At 48.1% G+C, this 21544-nt stretch overlaps 1 protein-coding gene across 1 annotated transcript in view; it reads left to right on the top strand.

Moving 5' to 3' along the window:
* MICU1 (mitochondrial calcium uptake 1) overlaps window positions 1-21544 on the top strand; it is a 970699-nt gene that overhangs the window by 376067 nt on the left and 573088 nt on the right. Inside the window, 1 exon segment of the mRNA XM_069610522.1 lies at window positions 12453-12496. Coding sequence (XP_069466623.1) covers window positions 12453-12496 — 44 coding nt within the window.

Raw genomic sequence — 21544 nt, 5'->3', positions numbered from 1 at the left:
TACGAGCTCAGACGCAGCCAGGAAATGGAGGCAGATCTTACGCTGACCCAAGACTCGAAACAGAGGAGAGCCCGAGTACAGCCTGCAGCCCGAAGCCGGATGCACAATTCGACCCAGATCCAACATAACGGTGAGGGGGCCAGCAGAGCTCTAGCCGGCGGGAGCAGCCCCGGCGCCCAAGCGTGACGCGCGGCAGCAGAGCCCGCGGCAAGTGCACAGTCCATAAGCATCTTGGAGCCGGCAAGGCGAGTGCCGCCTGCCGCAGCCCTGCAGGGCACCAAAAAACAAAGACTCTGGACACAGACAACCCAGGCCTCCCCCACCAGCCTACTCCGCCGGAAGACACCAGGACCCCGCTCCAGTGGGCGGTAACCTCAGCTGCAGACCCACACCTGTGGACTGGGAGCACCCTAAAACCATGCGCCCCACATAAGATCCCCCTGGCTGTATAACGAAACGGCCGGTCTAAGCCAACAACCTCGCCGCGACCTGCCTCCTGTGGGTTTCCTGGGGCGCCCCGGCCCACATCCCTTCCCAACCTCATTGCCTGCAGGACCTCTGCCGCAGCCGCCATGACGAAACAAACGAAGGCCGGCAAAAACTCGGACATAGCTACTATGTTCTCGATGACAGAAAAGGGTAAGAAACAGGACCCTCCCAATCTTACCTCGCAAACACCCCGTGGAGGAGAAGAAGCCCTTGCTACCAAGGGAGACCTGGTGGCTTTTTTGGTGGATATCAAGTCCGAATTCCGCTCATGCCTAGCAGAACTCTCCACCAAAGTGGAACAGACCGATCAGAGGGTGACTGAGGCGGAGCAGAGGCTGGGCGAGGTCGAAGATCGCTCACTGGAACATACGACCGCACTAGAGGAGGTGCAGCGCTCAATCAGAGCCCTACAAGATAAATATGAGATCCTAGAGTATAAACAAGAGGACCTCGAAAACAGGGCCCGTCGGAACAACCTCCGGATCCGAGGAATTCCCTCCTCTGTACCCGACAAAAACCTGGCGGAATACGTCAGACTTCTTTCGGTCCTTGCTCCCAGATCTCGATGAAGCCCACCTCGTATTAGACCGCACCCATAGACTGCGCCCACACCAGGGAATAGACTTGGATCTCCCCCCAGATGTCATCACCAGGGTCCATTTCTTCTCTACTAAGGAGGCCATCTCGGCGATCAGCCGTACTGAGGACAAACTCTCTTTCCAGGGCTCTCTGCTCCAAATTTATCAAGATCTCTCAATGCTCACCCTCCAGAAAAGAAGGGCGCTCCGATCCCTGCCACTCTTTCTCCAAGACCAAAAGGTGCGTTGCCGATGGCTATTTCCAACGGCCTTGCAGTTCTCATTCAAAGACGTGATGCGACGTATCCGTCACCTGGAAGATGCAAATAAAATCATGCACCCAACCTCACCTAGAGAATCTGCCTCACCAAACTCAGAGCCAACTGGAGACCCAGACCCGGCCCCCCTCCCGAAGCCAAGGCGGCCATCATGGTCAAAGGTGCAGCGGAACAACTGGAAGAGATAACTGAAGATATAGGCACTCACCACACCTTTCTCATCAACCGCTTGATCCTGCCCCGCAAGGAACCGTCATCTTCGGGGTAAGGAACATGCGCCATTAACTGCGGCGGCGGGCAATATCCACGGCTCATGCCCGTCCAAGAGACGTTCCAACTCGTGAGTCCTTGGAAATTCACAGTACTGTATTGCTTGTTGGCCCCGTTGGCCAAGGGTGGGGCCACTCACACAATGTCGGCCCACCCTCTGGTTAAAGTTACGGCCCCCCGTTGGGAGCTCGTGTTAAAATCCCAAGTGCAGGTTGACCCCTTCTTATCTCTCACAAGTGATGGCGGTTGACCCAGGTGCCAACGACCCTTCCCCCCCCAATCCAGTCAATGGGGGGGAATCTCGCCCCAGACCACCAAAACCTAAGACTCCTCTCCCTCAATGTCAGGAAAGGGCTGAACTCTCCCGCCAAACAGAAGAATATCCTCCAAAAACTCCAAGATGAGGAGGCCGCGGTGGCCATGTTACAGGAGACCCACCTGCTACGAGCAGACTTTGGGCGTCTCCGCTTCCGGATGTACCCACTCCACTTCTTCGCCTCGGGAGAGTCTAAAAAAGGAGGCACTGCAATCCTCTTCAGGAGAGACCTACACCCTCAAATCCTGGACACTAAAACATGCCCAGTAGGCCGGTTCATAGCAGTCAAATGCCTCCTCCTTGGTGACTTATATACCTTTGTCTCCGTATATGCACCTAACTCTGGCCAATTGAACTTTTACGACTCCTTGAGCACGTCTCTTTCACGCTTCATAGAAGGCCAGGTGATAATAGGAGGGGACATTGACGGAGTACCTGACCCGATAAGAGATAAGTTGCACCCTCCGACCCCGAACAACTTCACCCAGGCTCTGAGCCTCCTACACCTATTCAGATCCCTGGAAGTAGTGGACTCATGGCCGGTCCTACACCCTACTGAAATAGACTACTCTTTTCACTCCTACGTCCACCGAACCTTTTCACGGATCGACCTCTTCCTGGCGTCCCCACAAACTCTCGCCTTCGTCAAAGAAGTGTCTATTGGTTCAAGAATTCTATCTGACCACGCTCCAGTGATCATGGAGATCCGGGCCCAGAACCCCACCCCTAACGCTCCCCGTAAATGGTCATTATATGACCCGATCCTCAATGACATGTCGGTGAGAGACAGAATCGCAAAGGCGATCAAGAATTTTCTTGAAGAAAACCCAGCTTCTGATACCTCCCCAGCGAATAACTGGGACGCCATGAAGGCAGTGATCAGAGGCATCCTGATTGCACAGGGAGCAGCCTATCATCGGAACAGGCGGCAGACCAGGATAACCTTGGAGGAAGAACTGAAAGCGGCAGAGGAGATCCACAAAGAAAAAGGTTGGTCCCCCAAAACGCAGCAAGCCCTACGCATGGCCAGAAAGAAGCTGGAGGCCCACTACGCGGAACAGACCGCACAATTAATGGCCAAGGCCAAACAATCCTACTACGCAAAGAATAATAAGGCAAACAAATTCTTGGTAGCCAAACTGGCCAAAATAAAACAAACTAACACCATCTCCGGCCTGCGCGACCCCCAGGGACCTGTCCAACATTCACAATCTAATAAACAACAACTGGCGGTAGCCAACTTAACGCAGGTCATGACGGCTACTCCACGAGACCGGCTCAAACAGAAGGAATACCTGCAGAGTGCACCACTGCCCCAACACTCCACCTCGGCAAGGGAATCTCTGGAGGCACTGATCACAGAAGAAGAGGTTGAGGAAGCCATCAAATCGCTCAAGACACGGGCCCCAGGCCCAGATGGATTCTCAATAAGGTAGTACAAATTATTTAAGCACCAGCTAACCCCCTCCCCCCTTAGTAACTCTCTACAACTCCTTCAGAGATTCTGTCTCAGTAACCCCCTCGATGCAGGAATCAACCACTGTTCTTCTACCCAAGCCAGGGAAAGACCTGAGAGACCTAGCCTCCTACAGACCAATAGCACTATTGAAAATAGATGCAAACCTATATTCCAAAGTCCTTGTGAATCGTCTGGGTCGCATCCTACCGGAGATAATCCAACCAGACCAAGCAGGCTTCATCCTAAATCGGTCGGCAGGGGACAATATCCGGAGAACTCTAAACTTGGTGGTCATCGCCACCCGAAAATCCCAAAAACTAGTATTGATGGCACTAGATGCCACCAAGGCATTTGACAAGGTGGACTGGCTATTCATGAAACGCACCCTGGGGGCCTTTGGCTTTGGAACAGCTTTTCAGACAATGATCCTGGCCAACTACAAAGGACCCAAAACATTTCTGAGGACCAACGGATCCATCTCGGCCCCGATCTCGCTGTCCTGTGGTACGAGGCAGGGCTGCCCATTATCACCTCTGCTTTTTGCACTTACCATGGAGCCCTTTGCCCAGAAAATAAGACAAAACACCCAGATCACAGGCCTGCAGGTCGGCCCCTCCCAACACAAAATCGCCTTATATGCTGACGATGTCCTGTTAACGATCTCAGAACCCCGCTCCTCCCTGAAGGATGCCCTGGCAGAAATAAGCAGCTACGGTGAGGTATCCGGCTTTTCAGTTAACTTCGCTAAATCGACAGCCTTGAGCATTGGCCTCGCCCCGGAGGAGCGGGAGACACTGACCAAGATAAGCCCGATCAAGTGGGAAAACAGAGCCATCCCCTACTTGGGGGTCTACATCCCGGCAGACCCAAAAGAAACGTACCAGACCAACTTTCCCTGGCTATTTAAAGAACTGGAGGAAGAGCTGAGACGTTGGACGACACAGGAGATCTCCTTAATGGGGCAAATAACAGCCTGCAAAATGAACCTTCCACCGAGGTTTCTCTATGCCTGCTCCTCCCTCCCAGTGGCAATCCCTGCACCAGCCCTTCGAGACCTGCAGAAGAAAATGGTGAAGTTCATATGGAGGGGTAAAAAACCTAGAATTCCTTACAAAACTCCACTGGGGGCCTCCAAAATGGGAGGGTTCGGAGTCCCGGACTTACAGGCCTACAGAGTGGCGGCCCAATTGGCACACGTTCACGCATGGCAAACACTTACAAACCGCCCCAGATGGGTAGAACTGGAACAGTCACGGCTGCCCCTACCCCTGCGATTCCTGCCACACATCCCGGCCCCCTTCAGGACACATTGGGGAGACCTCCTGCGGGCAACCAAACACACCCTGAGTGTCTGGGACTGGGCACTAAAACGGAAGGGCGTCCCAAGAGGCCTGAAGCCGCAATCGCCGATTTTCCACAATCCAGCTTTCTCACCCGGATCAAACCCGCGCAATTTTCAACGCTGGATAAAGGGAGGCCTTGAGACCCTGGAGCAGATATACGAGGGGAACGCGCCATTCACGTTCGAACGATGCAAGGAGAAGTTCCAACTTCAGGAAAAGGACAGATTTACCTACATACAGCTGCGCCACTGGTGCTCACAGCCCCAAATCCTACAAGCAGCAACACGCGCCCCGACTTCACTGGAACTATCCCTCAAGGACCCCCCATCTCGAGGTAGGATATCTACCTTTTACAGACGCTTTTTGGGCGATTTCCTGGTTGAGAGAACCCGCTGCATGGCCCAGTGGGAGGCCGACCTGGGGCACCCGATAGAAGACCAAACATGGGTAGACATTTGGACCCGAGCACACTCCTCGTCCTCCTGTGTCCCCAATAGGGAATGTGCATATAAGATCATGCAGAGGTGGTACTTCCCCCCCTCTTAGGCTCCATCACATTAATCCCAGGGTGGACCCCTCCTGCTGGAGAGGATGTGGCCACCCAGGCTCCTTTTTCCACATGAGGTGGGCGTGCCCGAAAATCCAGCGATTTTGGAGGCAATGCCTGGGGACAATTACACAGGGGCAGCGATTCCACTGGAGCCAGGCCCCGTTCTGCTGGGGGTCCCAGTCCCGGCGATCTACCCACGCTTCGGGAATAGGGCGAAACTGTTGACCCAATGCCTTTTAGCCGGGAAATCGGTGCTGGCCCGCCACTGGAAGTCCCCGGACGGCCCCTGCTTAGCTCATTGGTGGACAAAACTATGGGACATACTGATGGCGGAAAAGGTGACGGCGGCAAAGGCCGGGGTCCTTCACCGGTTCCAGAACATTTGGGGCCCGGTACTGGAATATGACCAGCGATTTCCCGCCCTGACCTATAAGCCTATCAATGCCCGATGGACCCTGGGAGCCCGGGAGGAACCCGAAGGGGACACATAAACTGTGGGGCTGCGGAGAGGAGGGCACGGAGAGTGGAGGCCTGGCAGGGGAGTGGAGGGAGGGGGGACGGGCCCGAGGGAAGGGGCTAGGGGTTAACACGTCTTTGCTACTATTTGATGTATGCTTGTCAACCTGCCTTGATTTAAAATAAAATTTTCAAAAAAAAAATAGAAAAAATAAGTTTGAAGCTGTGGTGCAACTGGTACGTTTTTATGGTCATGGGTTATATGGGAGATAGACATCAATAGTTCATTTTTATACCTCCTGATGGAACGATGTGCAAGCATTACTTTAAAAAAGTAGGATTGTTCTATAGTGCAAGTGCAAGACTGAGAATGTCTTTCTCCTTACTGAAGCAAATTGAAATGGTTTGTAGCTTGTACTTTTTTTTTTGTTTGTGTTTTTGTTTTACTAAACCAGAAAGTAAAATGTCGCTAAAGCTGTATGTGTCCCAGCAGCATGTGAAATTTAGCTGTAGGCTACATTCTAGAAATGTGAACCAATATTGTACTGCTGAGGAGGTGCAATTTTCCAAGCAATATGGGACTCGCCCATAGGCGCAGCTTTGAGGCTTCCTGCTGTTTGAAAAAAAAATATGCAAGTAGAAATACTTGCACAGTCGGCAGCTTTGCCTGCTAGTGGGCAGCCTCAATTGAACATTGCACATTGAATTGAGTGTTTTCAGTTTGTACATGAAACTAAGCTTAGACCATCATTACACTTATAACATTTTCGAAGTAATCTTGGAGATTTCAAGCATGCTGGGAGTAAGATTATTCCTTTAGGTCAATTCCACTACAAACTCTGCTTGCAACATAGGTATGCCAGAGATCTGGATAACTCTGAATAATGACTGAAGCAGACCTATTGAGGTGATGGCGTAATCCATACAGGCAGCGAAGTGTAGAATTGAAGGAGCTTAAAACTACTGCAACATGACTCAGTTGCATTTAGAACATGTTTGCTTAAGTTTTAAATTGTGTAGCCGTAGCCGGTGTTCCAAGACTCAAATTATTTGTCCGGGTGGTGGGAGGGATTGCGGATGGCGCACACAGTAGGCATTGACACTGTGAATGTTCCGGTTTGGGGGCATTTGTTTTTCATACCAACTTTATTTGAAAATAGAAATAGAACCACTTCTGATAACTTGCATGCTTTTTGAAAGGATTCACTAAATTGGGACAGATTAGGTTTGAGGTAGTATTACCAAATGGACTTTCTTATGATGGCTAGTGGCGTTCCCTCCCAGTTCACAAACTATCTCCTTTGGTATAAAAGCTTGACAAATTCTATGTTAACGGTATCGAATAACTTCCCTTTATGCATCAACTGATAGTCCTTTTCCAAACTTAGTTTTGAATGGTGTACAGTGTCGAAATAGGTTTTTCAGTCTTTTATCTTTTGCCATCAATCAGGTGTAGCTAGGAATACATGTTAAACTGATTTTAGGCATGCCAATTTTGGATGAGCAAGCTGCAGCGAGGCAGGTGAAATCTGTGTCTTTAAAATACTGTTGCTGAAATATTTCCATCAATATTATCAGGTATAATCTAAGGCAAATCCCTTAGATGCTATGTGCCCAATGCCTCCTTTCTTCAGCTGCCCTAGTCTTCTCCCGTTGTTAGAACCTTTTTGGGTAAGTGTATTGGGTGTAATCATTGAAGTAACAGACATTCTTCAGCATTGGATCTTTCATAGCTGTGAATATTCCCCGTCGTCCGGCTGGGAATCCCTGGTTACTTATAATTTAGTACTTTTCCTATGGAAAACTTTTGACACCTTAAGTGTCCCACCCACATTGTTGTGGGTGCTTTTGTCCCCACCAATAAGACGTCGAGTGTATAGCTCTGCCTCAGCAACTTCCCCTCAGATTTCAACCATCTTCATAGCTGGTAGGATTCCTCGAGTTCTTCTCTTCACAGAGAAATCATCTTTCAACTCAGAAAATATGATTTTCGAAAAAACAGTCCATCTGTGCGGCCTAAAAAATGTGTGAGGGTGACGAGCATGTGGGCTGTATATACTGACAATACCCGAATCACTTGTCGGAAGAATGCGACATCTGTCAGGGCTTCTCTCAAAAAACTCTCAAGGACAGAAAACATTGCCTATTTTGCTGGCTGAAGGAGGGGTCTTACTCGGTGTTAGATGCAGGCTCTTCAAGGAATGGGAGAGCTACTACTCCCTCTGAACAGCGGTCATCATCCAGCCATAAATCCAGGCCAATATATCACATGTACCTGGGTTGTATGGAGCTCTCGCTCTTCTAAATGTTGTGAGTTTTCGGATGCTTGTTGGTATCTATAGTCTACAGTTCTTGAAACAGGCGAGCTGTATAAGGAGCAGTTTCAGAACCCACAAGTAATCTACGAGTTTCAGTGTTTTGCCTATTCCAGAAAGAACAGCACCCTTATAAATATAATGAGCACATTCATGTTTTTTTTTTTTAACAGTTTTCTTTTTCAATCGGAGGTACAGATCTTTTGCAAACAAGAAAAACATAGTAATATAACGCATAGCAAAATGAGGATATTTTATAACTTAGCTGTCTGTCACTGTATCCCCAAGTTTTACCCTTTTATTCTAGGTCTTTTACCCCCACCACCCCACTCCGACCCTTTCTTATGAAGTCCCAGAGTCTTTTCATACTTCCTCTGGTTTTATCCGTGTGGGAGACTTGCTTCCCTTGTGTTCCTGGTCGTTAACAGACATGAAAGTTTTGAAGAGCCTGTGGCTTGTAGTATAGGGCTTCCCTTTCTCCCACAAAGTCCTGAAAGGGGGACCAAATGGACAAGAATTTCAGGTGTTTCCCTGTCTTTAAGGCAGTTACTTTCTCCATAGCCATACCCCCCAGATCTTGACCCACCACCATGGCGCAGTCTGTCCCTCCTTCGTCTTCCATCGATGTGCTAGCGTCATTCTTGCCGCCGATAGTAGATGCGTAATTAGGGAGGCGGACATTCATTTATTTGTTATTTATTTACTCACGGGGAGGAACAATACTCTTTTGATCACAAAAGAACGTACAATAGATGAAAAATCAGATTTGACTGGAAGCAGTGAGCTTCTTACAATGGGCTGAGTTTGACTTAATGACCAGGTTGTGGAGGGGAGTAAAAGGAACAGTCACCAGGGACAATACATGAGTGGGTATACATGGATAAGGACAACCAACATTTGACTTTTTTAAGCACAGGTAGGCGGTAGTGCCAGCTTGGTTGGTGATGTTTACTATGATGGATGAAGTCCCAGAGTAAATGCAGAGAAAGTGATGGACCATAGGCAGGTTAATTGCAAGGGAAACATGTTAGCTAGAAGGCAGATGAGGGGTAGATTAAGAGAGTAACTCAGAGGGTGGTGGGGGGATGATTAAGCTTTTAGTTTGTTTTTGAACAAATCCATGTGGCCTGTTCCTGAGATATCTGGTGGAAGAGAATTCCATGCAATTGGAGCATGAAGAGAGAAAGGGCAGACGCAAGAGGAAGCACAGGTAGGACAAGGTGCAACAAAGGTAGTCGAGGATCCAGAGTAGAGATTGAGAATCTTGTCGAGTTGGAGAAGGATAGTTGGGGCATTGCCCCACCGTGGATAGATTTGTGATCCAGTAGAAGAAATTTAATTCTGGGCCTGTTTTGGATAGTCAGCCATCCAGCCTGGTGACCGTATGAGGAGGTAGTTGTGAAGTGAGGGAGTTCAGAGTCGTGGAAGCACAATTAACTATCTTGTCAAGCAGACAGAAATAGTTGGGGAGACAAAAGAGGGTGCTGGCAGAGTCCAGGTTAGCGAAGACCAGAGTGATTAAGAGATGCTTTGCGGTGTTGAATGGAAGGATGTGCCTGATTTTCAGAATATTGAGGAGGTTGAGGTTAGCTGCTATGTGAGAAGGGTCATATATTACACTGATGTTTCTAGATGAGGAAGAGTAGTGGAACTGGATAGGCAGCGGAAGAGTGGAGTATTTGGCAGGGAAAAGCAGCATCGCTGTTTTGGTAAAGTTTAGCATCAGAGAGTGCAAAGCCATCCAATATTTAATGGCAGTAACTGTTGGAAATGCCGTTGGGGAGATCAGAGGAGAGTTCAGTAAAAGAGAAGATGATTTGGGTGTCATCCGTAAAGAGTTGGTACAAGACCCCCCTAAGGATATTAGTGCCCCAAGAGTAGAGGTGTTAAGTGTAAAGAGGAGAGGCCCAAGACCAGAGCCTTATGAAATACAAACAGTTAGAGTTGGGAGCTGGTGTTGCTCCAGGGGACGGAGAATTTGCAAGGTAGGATTCAATCCAGGCAAGGACTCAATCGAGAATCCCAAGAAGAAAGAATATTAAGGGGATTAGAGTGATCGACCCTGTTTAAGGCAGCGGACAGGTGAAGGAGAATTATAATGGAGGATAGGTTGTAGTGCTTAGCACTGGTGATGAAAGCAGTTTCTGTGGAGTGACTGGAGAGGAAAACTGTAGGGGGTCTTGAAGGTTGTGGATGTCTAAATTGGTAAGATTGTTGAACACAACCCTTCCCAGCACTTTACAGTCGTACGGAAGGAGAGACAAAGGGCGAAAAGTTAACTTTTTCTGGAGAAGGATGACTGTGGCCCCTTTGGAAGTAGAGGGAAAGCAAGCAATCGAAGGACAGGTGTTCAGCGTGGTGAGAGGCCTCTAAAGGGGCAATAGGCTTGTCTAGCTGAGGAGCAAGAGGGTCTGATGGGGAACAAGAAGCGTTAGCCTTCATCAGTAGTGATGGGACTTATTCAGGATTAGTGTGACTAAAATGGGTGATCAAGGATGATGGTAGAGTAGGCAGAGTGTATAATGTGGGAATATGGAGTGTGAGGAAGGTCAGGAAACAGTCTCTAAATGTGTACATTTTTGCAGCAAATTATTCAGCTAGGTCATTAGCTGTGAGAGTGGAGTTGATATTCTCCGGTTTAAGAGGCGTTTGGAGCGAGTTTGGGGTGCTCTGTAGTCAGCAAAGATGGTTGGAATGAGTCCATGAGAGGGAGGTAGAATTTCCTTTTCACCCTATCAAGAGGACCCGACCGAGTACAGGGAAGAGAGGTAGAGTTGCAGGTCCTCATGCGAGTGGGTACGCCTCCATTTGCACAGCAGCTCATCCATGTCTGTGCGCAGAGGGTATGAATCGGGGTGGCCCATGGTTGAGGATGCAGAGATTTTGGGGGTGAAAGTTAGTAGTGCAACGTGAGAGGAGAAGTCATACCAGGGATTGGAAGCTGGAGATGGCAGTGCTAGTGGAAGAGGAGGGGGTATCATGTGTGATGGGGAGGAGAGTGCGAACTGTAGGTCAGAAGGGGAGGAAAGGCCGAAAGTTTCAATTTCATTTTGGTTCTAGGTGACGCAAGTTGTGAGGAGAGGTCAGATGGTGCAAAGTTGATGGTGGTGGAAACAATGGCGTGATGGGATAAGAGATGGTGTGACAGCAGTATTAGTTGCTGAAAGAGGTGGAAACGAAAAGAGATCCAAAGAATTACTCCTGGTGTGGGTAGGTCGGATATAGATTGAATGGAGAGCGTGGCCACTAAGAAAAGACTAAAGTTCAGATATCTGAGAAGTAGTTGGAGAGCGAAGGTTAGTCACCTAAGAGAATGAGATGATGTTTAATAGCAAGGGAATCAAGGAGTTGCCCAAGTTATTCAAAGAATGGTTAGTGGAACCAGGAGGGCGAAGGATGGAGATCATGTGAACTGAGTGAGGTTGAGGAATAGTAGAGTTGGTAAATTCAAGAAGTAGGAGAGGATGTGAAAGGAGATTTGGGAGGCGTGCAGGTTGGAAGAGAGTAGGTATCAGATACCCCCACCTCTGCCAGTCATATGAGCAGAGCGAATGAAGGTTAGTTTGGAGTTGTGTAGGGCCACCAGAGTGGAAGTGTCAGATGGAGACATCCAGGTTTCTGTGATAGCAAGATCATTGAGAGAAGAAGAGCTGCCGTGAAAGTGGTTGGTTATAAAGGAGGTTTTGTTTCATACAGACTGAGCATTCCAGAGTGAAATGTTCAGTTGATACGAGTAGAGAAGACGAGTCTCAGAAGATGATCGAAAAGGTGGATCGGTGTTGGAAGTGGTATTGTTAGCTCCTCAGCAGTTTGTCAGTAGGTGAAAGAGAGATGGAGTAGTGGGAGTTTTGAGATGTGGGTTCTATGATCAGAAAGGAGGAAGTTGTATTGTGACTGGAAAAAGCATAGGGAGAGGTGAGTAGGAGGAGCAGCAGGAGTGAATGCATTATAGGAAATTACTGCAGTGTGGAGAGACTACATTAATTAGTAAGTTACTGGTACTCACAGGTGCAGCAGTTAGGAAGGCTAAGCAAAGGTTCATATGCATAGACTGGTCAGTGGCTGGTCTTCACGCTTCACTATACCGCCCTTAACTGGAATGCCCCTGGCTGGACTCCTCTAGGACCTTACAAGATGTCTTTCATTCTAAATTTTTAATGTCTCTTGTGTTTGCTATATATGGTGCCTATTTTATTTTGGTTAATGTTAGGATGTGGATTAAGTCAATAAGTCTTTAGGTTAACGAATACCTTACCTTTCATAATAACCCCATGACTGTACTGCGCTGAACAATATGTTGATGGATTTTCTTTTGGGTTCTCCATACATGAGGCAAAATAAGAAAGCTAGTCCTTTTTTATAGTACTAATACAATGTTAAATATCTCTTCTTTCACAGATTTGGGCCTTGATCAGTTCCATGTCAAGCGCTATGATGGGAAGGTGAGCGGTTTGAACATTCTTTGCTTCTAACTCTATTGTTTGTTTGACTAAATAATCACAATCTTTGCAGCTAGTTTTCACCTTCCAAATAAGTGACACAGTTCAATAGTGAGTGGCAAGCTTCCTAACGCTTCCTGGACTAATCCCATCACATCTAGATTGGAAATTTGAGCATAAGTATTAAAACTACTTTGCCAATTAAGATACGTACATATTGGTGGATTGTTTCATTGAAATCATGCCAAGTGTCCACTAGTAGGAGTGCACAAGCTTAACTGACATTGCAACTATAACCACATTTTTCTTTATAGGATGGTCACTTTGTTTTCAAGTTTTTCTCATCACCTCTTTGTACAACAGTAGATCAGACTTTCTTCTAAACACTGAGGTGGTCAGATAGTCCTAGTATACAAAGGACTTCAAGTTCAAAGCAATTCAATTTGTATTTTCTTTTTAAGTTCAACTATTGTTTTTTTTAATATGATAAAATGTGAAAGGAAAATAGATACCAGCAAAATATATTTTTGAAAACATATGGTAGATGGAATATGGATTTACACACCTTAACCTTTCTATCTTACAATATAATAAAAGGCCAGGTGTATGTTTGTCTGATGCAGTAGGTTCACCTGTTGTCATCGTTGGAGGGAATTGTTGGCTTAGGATACATAGAGACCATGCCAATTTGCATAGCTTTGCCTGTTGCCAAAGCTGGAGGGAGCTGGAGACTTAGGATTGCTAGTGGTCCTACTGTGTCGATGAAAACCTGCACTTTGGCCCCTGTACACTAGTAATAATATAAAAGGGCAGATGTATGTTTGTCTGATGCCGTCATGCGCAGTAGATGCTGCGCTAACACACAGAATGCTGTGCTAGAGGGAGCTGTTGCCTTAGGAAATGCAGTGGTCCAATTTGGATAGCTTTGCCTGTTGTCAAAGCTAGAGGGAGCTGTAGGCTTAGGATATATAGTGGTCCTACTGTGTTAATGAAATCCTGCACTTTGGCCCGTGTACATGGCCTGTACACTAGTTGGTTATATTTAACTTTAAACCATGATACTAAAAATACCACAAAGTTTAGCAACATTTGAGCCATTTTGGGAAATCCATTTTGGGAAATAAATGGTAAAGTTTGTAATCTTTTGAAAGTCTCATTATAATATGGTGTAGACCGACGTGGGGTTCACTGTTCATTCCTTTATTTATTGGGTCAACTTGTCCTTTGTTTCATGTTTTTTTTTTGTGTGATTATTTTTCACTATTTATTTAATTTTTTTATTTGGATTGTGTAGCAACGCACGTGTTTTTCATCCAGGGCTGCACTATATCATTAAATGCAAAACAAATATGCTGCTTGACAATGCTGATTTGGGTTGGAGAAGTGGGGAGAACAGGAATTTGCAAACTGGTTTAGCAACTTGTCAGCAATGGGTTTTATTCAAAAATACATTGTAACCAAAACTTATCCTCTATCTTCAGTATATAAGTACTTCGATTGGCAACCTCTATGTGACCTCTTGGGTTTTAATCAAAGATGCATTCTAGCCAAAGCGCACACAATTTGAAAGTATTTGCATAACTCGATTGAAATAATGTTAGACAGCTCATTGAGCACAGCCATAATTCATTCCTCTGCCATATGTGTTTATAATGTACATTGACAATTCCCATATACCTAGCTGTGGGTTACTTTGGTCATTATGGGTAGGAACTTTAAATGGATTGAAAGTGGACCTACTACGCAAAGTCCGACATATCGTTCCCCCTTATGACCTCCACACGACAGTCCAAGCACTGGTTCTCTCTAAGTTGGACTATGGAAATACTCTCTTTACTGGACTCCCCAACAACCCACTGCAAGCCAAACAAAATGCAGCAGCCAGACTCATCCTCCACCTACCCAAACTTGCACACACATTGCCCCAGCTTTTGCCCAGCTCCACTAGCTCCACATACCCCAGATGAACTGCCTTCAAAGAACTCTGCCTTGTATTTAAAGACATCCACCTTAAAACTCCATCTTACCTTCATGACAAACTCAAACCCATCACCCACACAAACACCAGACAAGCCAGCCAACATAGTCTACACGTTCCCCTCTGCAAACTCACATGCACACAAACACAAGCATTTACCCCGGAGAGCTCCCAGGTCATGGAACTCCCTTCCTCTCCACATATACACTGCATCCTCTCGCCACTTTCAGAAAGACCATCAAAACATACCGGTTTCTCCACACATAACCTTGCCCTCCTCCACTGTTATCACTTGTCCATCCTAATGTTCCTATCCTTTCCTGAAAACATTTTGTAACTTTCTTTCTACTCCCACGTTTTCAATATTTTTTTTAAAAACCTTTATTTAACTTGCTTGACTTTACAACACGGACAAACAAGCAATATTTAGCAACTTAGTTTCGACAGTGTGACCACGCAGGGTCAGATACGGATATCATGCACAGTACACACCACAGGATAAGGGCCGGGCGACAGCAGAACCTTTAATATTACAGTTCAGAGGATGGGGCGGGATCGACAGCGCCATCAGTTGTCAGTAAATGCAGGTAAGAATGAAAAGGGGACCAAATGTTGGTTGGTCTTCTGGTCAACGGGTGTAGAGCAGACCAGCGTTCTTCCATGTCTGAGGCCCAGGTAAGAGCATGGAGCCATTGGTCTACAGTGGAGATTGCTGGGTGCAACCAAAGTAACAGCACACAACGTGTTGCTAATAACATGCGAAATCCTGCCAGCTTCCTGTATCAACGGCAGAGGTGAGGAAACTCATGAAATAAACGAGACATAGGGTTAGGCTCAACAGTAGTCGGACATCAGTGACACCGCATCACAAACTCCCATCCAAAAGGCAGCAATTCTAGGATAGGACCAAAGCATGTGAATGTACTCTGCATTGTCAGTGTTGCATCTTGGGCAATCAGAGGAACGCTCCCTCGACATTCAATGCAATCTAGCAGGTTATAGTGTCTATAGTGGTACCTATGTAAGACTATAATTGAATTAGGCGGAATCTTGAATTGAAGGACACCTCATGAGTATGAGCGCACATGAATTCCCAGATCTTGTCCGTTATGTTGATCCCCAGGTGCTTGAAAAATTTGGTCCCCGTCCAAAGCAGAACCTGGGTGCACCACAATTTTGAGGAGTGCAACACGTCCAGCCACTGTGATCGATAATTTAGACAAGTCTCTCAACTTCTGCTCAAGTGACGATAGTTAGCTCCCATAATTGCAGTCATATAGTGCAGTCTGGTGGTGCGTAACAACCACCCCAGTTATTTGATCTCTAGCAGGGACCAAACGAACCCAAGGCGGTCTTGTGGTGCCTTAGTGGTGTCTGGGAGGTAATAGTGCAGACTTTGAACAGTTAACCTTAAGCCCGGATAGTCAGCCAAAGAGGAGGACATCATGTATGATTGGTGCCAGGTTCTCCTCAGGGGTGCGGATATAGATCAGTGCATCATCTGCATAAAGTGAAATGATCTCTGGTGCACCTGTGAGAGTCACGCCTCTGTGGGTGTGTCTCTGGCGAATCATGTCGGCCAGGGGTTCAATAGCTACTGCGACTATCCCAGGTGAAAAGAGACAGCCTTGTCTAGTCCCCCTGGCGATCTCAAATTGGGCGGACTGAAGGCCGTCGGTGCAGACCCTGACCACCGGGGAAGCATATAGCGGCTTTAACAATGACAGGAAATGGGGGTCGAAGTTGCTCTTCTCCATTACACCCCACAGGAACTGTTGCTTCCGAATCGAAGGCCTTTTGCATGTCCAATGTTGCAGCCACTGCCTGAGTCCCCGGATCTATCCTGGCCAGGATGTTGAAGAGGCGTTGTAAGTTAAGCGCCATGGAGCGGCCAGGTATAAACCCAGCCTGATGCGGGTAGACGATAAATCAAGTAAGGGGCCAGCCAAAGGGCAAGCACCTTGGTGAAAATCTTGACATCGCTATTTATCAGTGACAGGGGCTGGTGAGAGCCACATTGAGTGGTTGATTCATCAGGCTTAAGCAGTACAGAGATGACTGCCTCACGTAGCAAGGGGGGCTGTTTCAGCCAAGCATGCCTCCTCCCAAACGGCGGTCAAGTGAGGTGCTAAGCGTCATTTGTAGTACTTATAAAATTCAGTGGTGAGGCCGTCGGAGCCGGGGGCCTTCCCTGCTGAGTGTGAATCTATGGCTCTCAGCATCTCCTCAGTTACCATAGGGTCGCCAAGTGTCTCTCTGGCTTCGTCCGATAACAGAGATTGGAAGCTCATCCAGAAACGTTTCGATATCTGATGGTGGGCCTGTGTTGTTGGCATACAGTGACTCGTAAAAAGAGCGAAACTCACTGTTAACTTCATGAGCAGTGTGGGCCAGAGTTGCGTCCGTCCTCACGATCAGGGAATTTGGTGTGTGCCGTTTGAGGATCATCACAGAACTTACGCTCCCGATCCGCCTGACCCCTGAAGGTGTCCAGGCAGGCTCTGATCTCGCTAAGTGTGGCAGTGGATGGGGATGAGGCGTATTGCGCTTCGAGTTGGGCAAGTAGGCGCCCACTCTCTTGGATGGACCGACTAATCGCTCTGAGGATCCCAGATTCTTTTGCCAGGGCAACACCGCGGATGTAGTCTTTAAAGGCCTCCCATAAGGTGGCCTGCAAGTCTACCGTTCCGGTATTGATTACAAAGAACTCATCGATACTTGATCCTAGCTTGGACTCGAATACCGGGTCCAGCAGTGCGTTTGGTTTAAGTCTCCATGACCGCGCCGTCCTGCCTCCCAAATCCCAATGCACTCGGAGAAGGTCCTGGGTAGAATTGACTTTCGCCCAATTTGTCTTATAGGAGTATCTGACAGTAACCATCTGTCGATCCACGAATGGGAGTCATGCACAGTAGAGTAGAAAGAAAACTTTTGGGAGAGAGGGTGCAGTAGTCTCCATACGTCTACTACGGCCAGCGAGGCTTTCGTCTCTAGAATGGTTTTAGCCGGTTTATAGTGATAACGTCTAAAAACATAATGTCAAAAGTCAAAATGTCAAACATGTCGAAAAAAAAAAAATGGAATGTCTTTTTTTCTTTGTTTTTTGTTCAAAATGGGGGGTTTCCCCCCCAACTCCCCTTTTTTAAAAATTATTTTCTGTTTTAACAGTTTTGTTTACTTGCGAAACCCAAACAAAACATGTAAATAAAAAAATAAAGCATTCAAATTTTTTTTTACGACATTGTTTTCGACATTATAACTACATACCGTTTTAGCCGCCTTAGTCAACTGACGGGGCTTGGTGCCGGATCTGTCCAGGTCACTGTTAACTATGGTGTTCAAGTCTCCGCCCCAAAGTATAGGAACAAGGGGAAATTGGGCCAATAAAGAGACGAGTTGAGAGTAGAATACCGGATCGTCTATATTTGGGCTGTATATATTCACAAGAACCACCTCACGGTCCATTAAGATAGCATGTACTAGGATGTAGCGCCCCAGGGGGGGTCTGTGTCGCTTTGTGGGTGAATCTAAGGGACCTATGCACTAGGGTCATCACACCACGACTGTGCGTGGAGTAGAGGTGGTGTACGAGCACAGTGTGCCCCACGAATTAGCAAATCTGTCGCAGCCTCCCTCTAGTGCATGTCTCTTGCAAAAAAGGACCCAGACTTTGCATTGTTCAACATAAAGCTGCAATTTGCGCATCTGGACAGGGTTAACTACCCCTCTAACATTCCAACTCGTGAATACCAAACCTTCATCCTCCATGTAGCCGGTAGACATATGACAGCTGTGATCTGGCCCAGGCCAGAAAGGGGTCATTCTTGGTGTAAACAAACCAAAGATGAGATTCACCCAGTCTCTCCAGTCTCAAGTCAAGCAATTCTTTAAACTTTTGTCTCTTCCATCGCTCCTCCACCCACAACCCCCACCCAATTAGAGGAGCGAATCCCCAACTGTCCTTCAAACAACAGTTGCAGCTCTGCATGGGGGCTGAGCGCTAACCAAGGCCGGCTTCAACATAGGCGCGCAACTTAAAAATCATAATATAGTGCACATATTGAAAGTATCAATATAACATTGCAGGTATTGTAAGTGTAACCTACGGGGACCCCACCTCCTCACGCGGGCAAGGGCCCCATTTTAAGGAAGATTAGGGGGGGGGGTCCTCCTATGGTGTGACAAGGTAATCACGGTTAGCCAGGGAAATGTTAATCGAGAAACCTGGAGGCCTCTTCCGGGATGGTAAAAAAAGTAAAGTAGACCTTGTCAGCATGTTCGACTCTGTTTCGATGGATACAACAAGTAGTATTTGACCCCTGGCTCTCAAAGTCATTTTTTGGCGGCCAAAAAAGACTTGCGCTCCAGCTGGACTGTAACAAAGAAATCCGGGTAAGGGTGGATCCTAGCAGAGTCAAGCAACAACTCGCCCTTGGCTCCAGCAGCATGTAAAAGCGCATCTCTATCACAATAGTTCAGTACTCTGGCTATGATAGGCCAAGGCGGAGCTCCAGGCCTAGGTTCCACTGCTAAGGATTGTGGGCCTGAAATGTGGTGAGAGCTTGGGGCCTTCTAGTAGAGAGAGGAGGAATGCGTTCCACATATTCCTCCATGGGACCGTCAATTTTGTCCTCTGGCACACCAGGTATGCGCTAGTTATTGCGCCTCGACCTGGATTCCAACTCTTCGTTTTTTTTACTAACCGCCTGGACCTGTCTGGGACAGCAAGGCGACCTCCGACCTGAGTGCCGTGCTGTTATCTTCGGTCGAGCTCACCCTAGACTCCACCTCGGTGGCACGAGTGTTGGTCTTCTCCATCCAGGCTTTGATGGAGCTAATTGTCCCGCTCATATCGTCCAGCTTCGTATGCAGCATTGTGAACCCTTCCTGCATATAATTCCATCATCTTCTGAAGTTCAGTGGGTTCGACCCAAAACACAAAAGGGAGGGCTTTGGTCTCAGAACGCCTTGGCAGGCTTTGATATTGACTTGGCGAACATGTTGATGGAACTGTTTCCTGCCTGTCCCTTTGGTCATGGCCGCACAATGTTGCATATGTAACTGTAGCAGGGTACTTCAGGGAGGAGCTAGTACCAGTAACTAGGATGAGTGGGGGCAGCCTGTTCAATGCCTCCGTGTGTATAGCGCGGCCCCTAAACCAGTTGAGTAGCCCAGTCTGATCGGCCCAGGGGTCGAGGTGCGCAAGATGAGCAGAGGGGTCCTGTGTGCAGGCTGTAGCCGTAGGAAGCCCTCCTAACAATATGGTTCCACAGCGCCGCCCCCCCCCCCCAAGGCCACGGGGGTCTGGTATAATTGAGAGTAGGAACCGGGTGCAGCGACGCACAACACGGTCCAGTGCAGGGCAGCATTGGGTGCCAACAGTGTAAGGTGACTGGTAGTGGGAGTATTGAGGTGAATCGGGATCTCTACCCCCGGGAAGCAGAAGACGATGATGCACAAATCACTCACTGCACATTTAGCAAGTACATAGCTCCTTCTCTCATGCGATGAGGCGATACAAGTCTGTCGTCTCGAGGACCGAGAACCACAGGGACCTTCTGTAGGTAGGGGGGGTAGACCACCCCCGGAGCACATGCCGCGGCCCCAGCGGTGCAAGTAGAGCAGTAGGGCAAGAGCTCAGCCGAGAGGAGGAAGGCGTACAGTGGGCATCAAAAGAATGCGGGATGGCTGGAAGTGGGGTTATGGAGGTGGGTCAGGATCCCACAACTGGGAAATGGGAGCCCGCTGTGCACAATTCCCTCACCGCGTAGTAAGCGTAGGTGCAGCCTCACTCCCATCCTCATGCCACAAGCCTCTGTTACTATGGTTCCCTAGCAGGCCAGGGAGCAAAAGAGCTATCTGTGGGCTGATTGGGCCCTCACTGGAGCACAGTTAACAACCCAGAGAGGCCAGGGCACCGCAGAGCAGGTGAAACATTGGGGAAGAAGCCAAGCCCAGAGGAGGGTCCAGTGTCTAGATCAAGCACCAGGGCAAGGAACGGGTGCAGCGCATTGAGCACAAGAAGGTCGCACCCTCCGAGCCCAGCCCAGAGCAGCCAGGTCAGGTGGTGTATAGCCCGGGGTCTCGCGCCGCCCAATTGAAGCCCGGGGACACAGGCGCCAGCCGCCCCGTAGAGCAGGCTAGGCAGGTGGGAGCTCTGGCACTGCAACGGTCACAGGATGAGCCGCCTGACGGCAGAGATCAGGTGGGCGGGAAGAGCTCCGTCGCCAGTCCTGGTTTGCCCAAGGCCAGGTCTGAGGCACTGTGCACACGGCATGCCGCTGGTCATCCAGTGGTGCAGGCTCCACCCAGGGTCCAGTCTGGCTAAGGATATCACCTCCAGGCACTGGAGGCAGGAGCCTGCACGGCCCGGGGCACGTATGCTGCGGTACGCAGCCGCTGGGGCAAGTCGTTTTGTGGCGGAGGCGGGACCAGGTGAAGTGATCCACAGATGCCCGCTTCATCCGTTGAATAGGTCGGGCAAGGCCACAGGGGTGAGCCGGCCGGGTCACCCCCTGATGTGTGCAATCGGGACCTCAGGTCATCGAGTGTGTAGTCTTCATGAGGTCATCGAGTGTGTAGTCTTCATGCAGCTCCAGTTTGCATCATCATAGTGCCAGCGATGGAGTAGAAAGCGCTGTGTGAAGCAGTCCGGCAGAAGCAGAAACCCACGCTGCCATTTTGGTTCGTGTGCAACAGCGCCCCCCACCTTTTCAATATTTGAACCATGTAAGGTGTTCCTAGACCATCTAGTCTAAAGCATAGATTCCCACCTTGCTAATAATATATTTAGAGAAGCTATTAAAGATTTTACTTAAAGCAGTAGGGGATTTCCAGAAACAACCTTCAAAGGATTTCAGAGCTGTCACTCATTTTTGCTTTATTTTGCCTCCTGGGTTTGATGAATTTTAGACAATTGGATTCTTCAATGCAGTTGATTCCAAAGATAAGGTTTACTTCTGAGTGACGCATGTTATTTTCCTAGCTATGGTGAAGTAAGATCCAGATTTTACTTAAGACTAGGAGGCACATTTGTTTTTTCTTTACTAAATGGTCAGCAGCAAGGGTAACCA

The sequence above is a fragment of the Ambystoma mexicanum genome, chromosome 8, assembly GCF_040938575.1.
Source record: "Ambystoma mexicanum isolate Mex_15411 chromosome 8, UKY_AmexF1_1, whole genome shotgun sequence".
In the NCBI taxonomy this organism is placed as follows: domain Eukaryota; kingdom Metazoa; phylum Chordata; class Amphibia; order Caudata; family Ambystomatidae; genus Ambystoma; species Ambystoma mexicanum.
The sequence above is the reverse complement of the archived record's forward strand: the minus strand, read 5'-3'. Positions and strand labels throughout refer to the sequence as shown.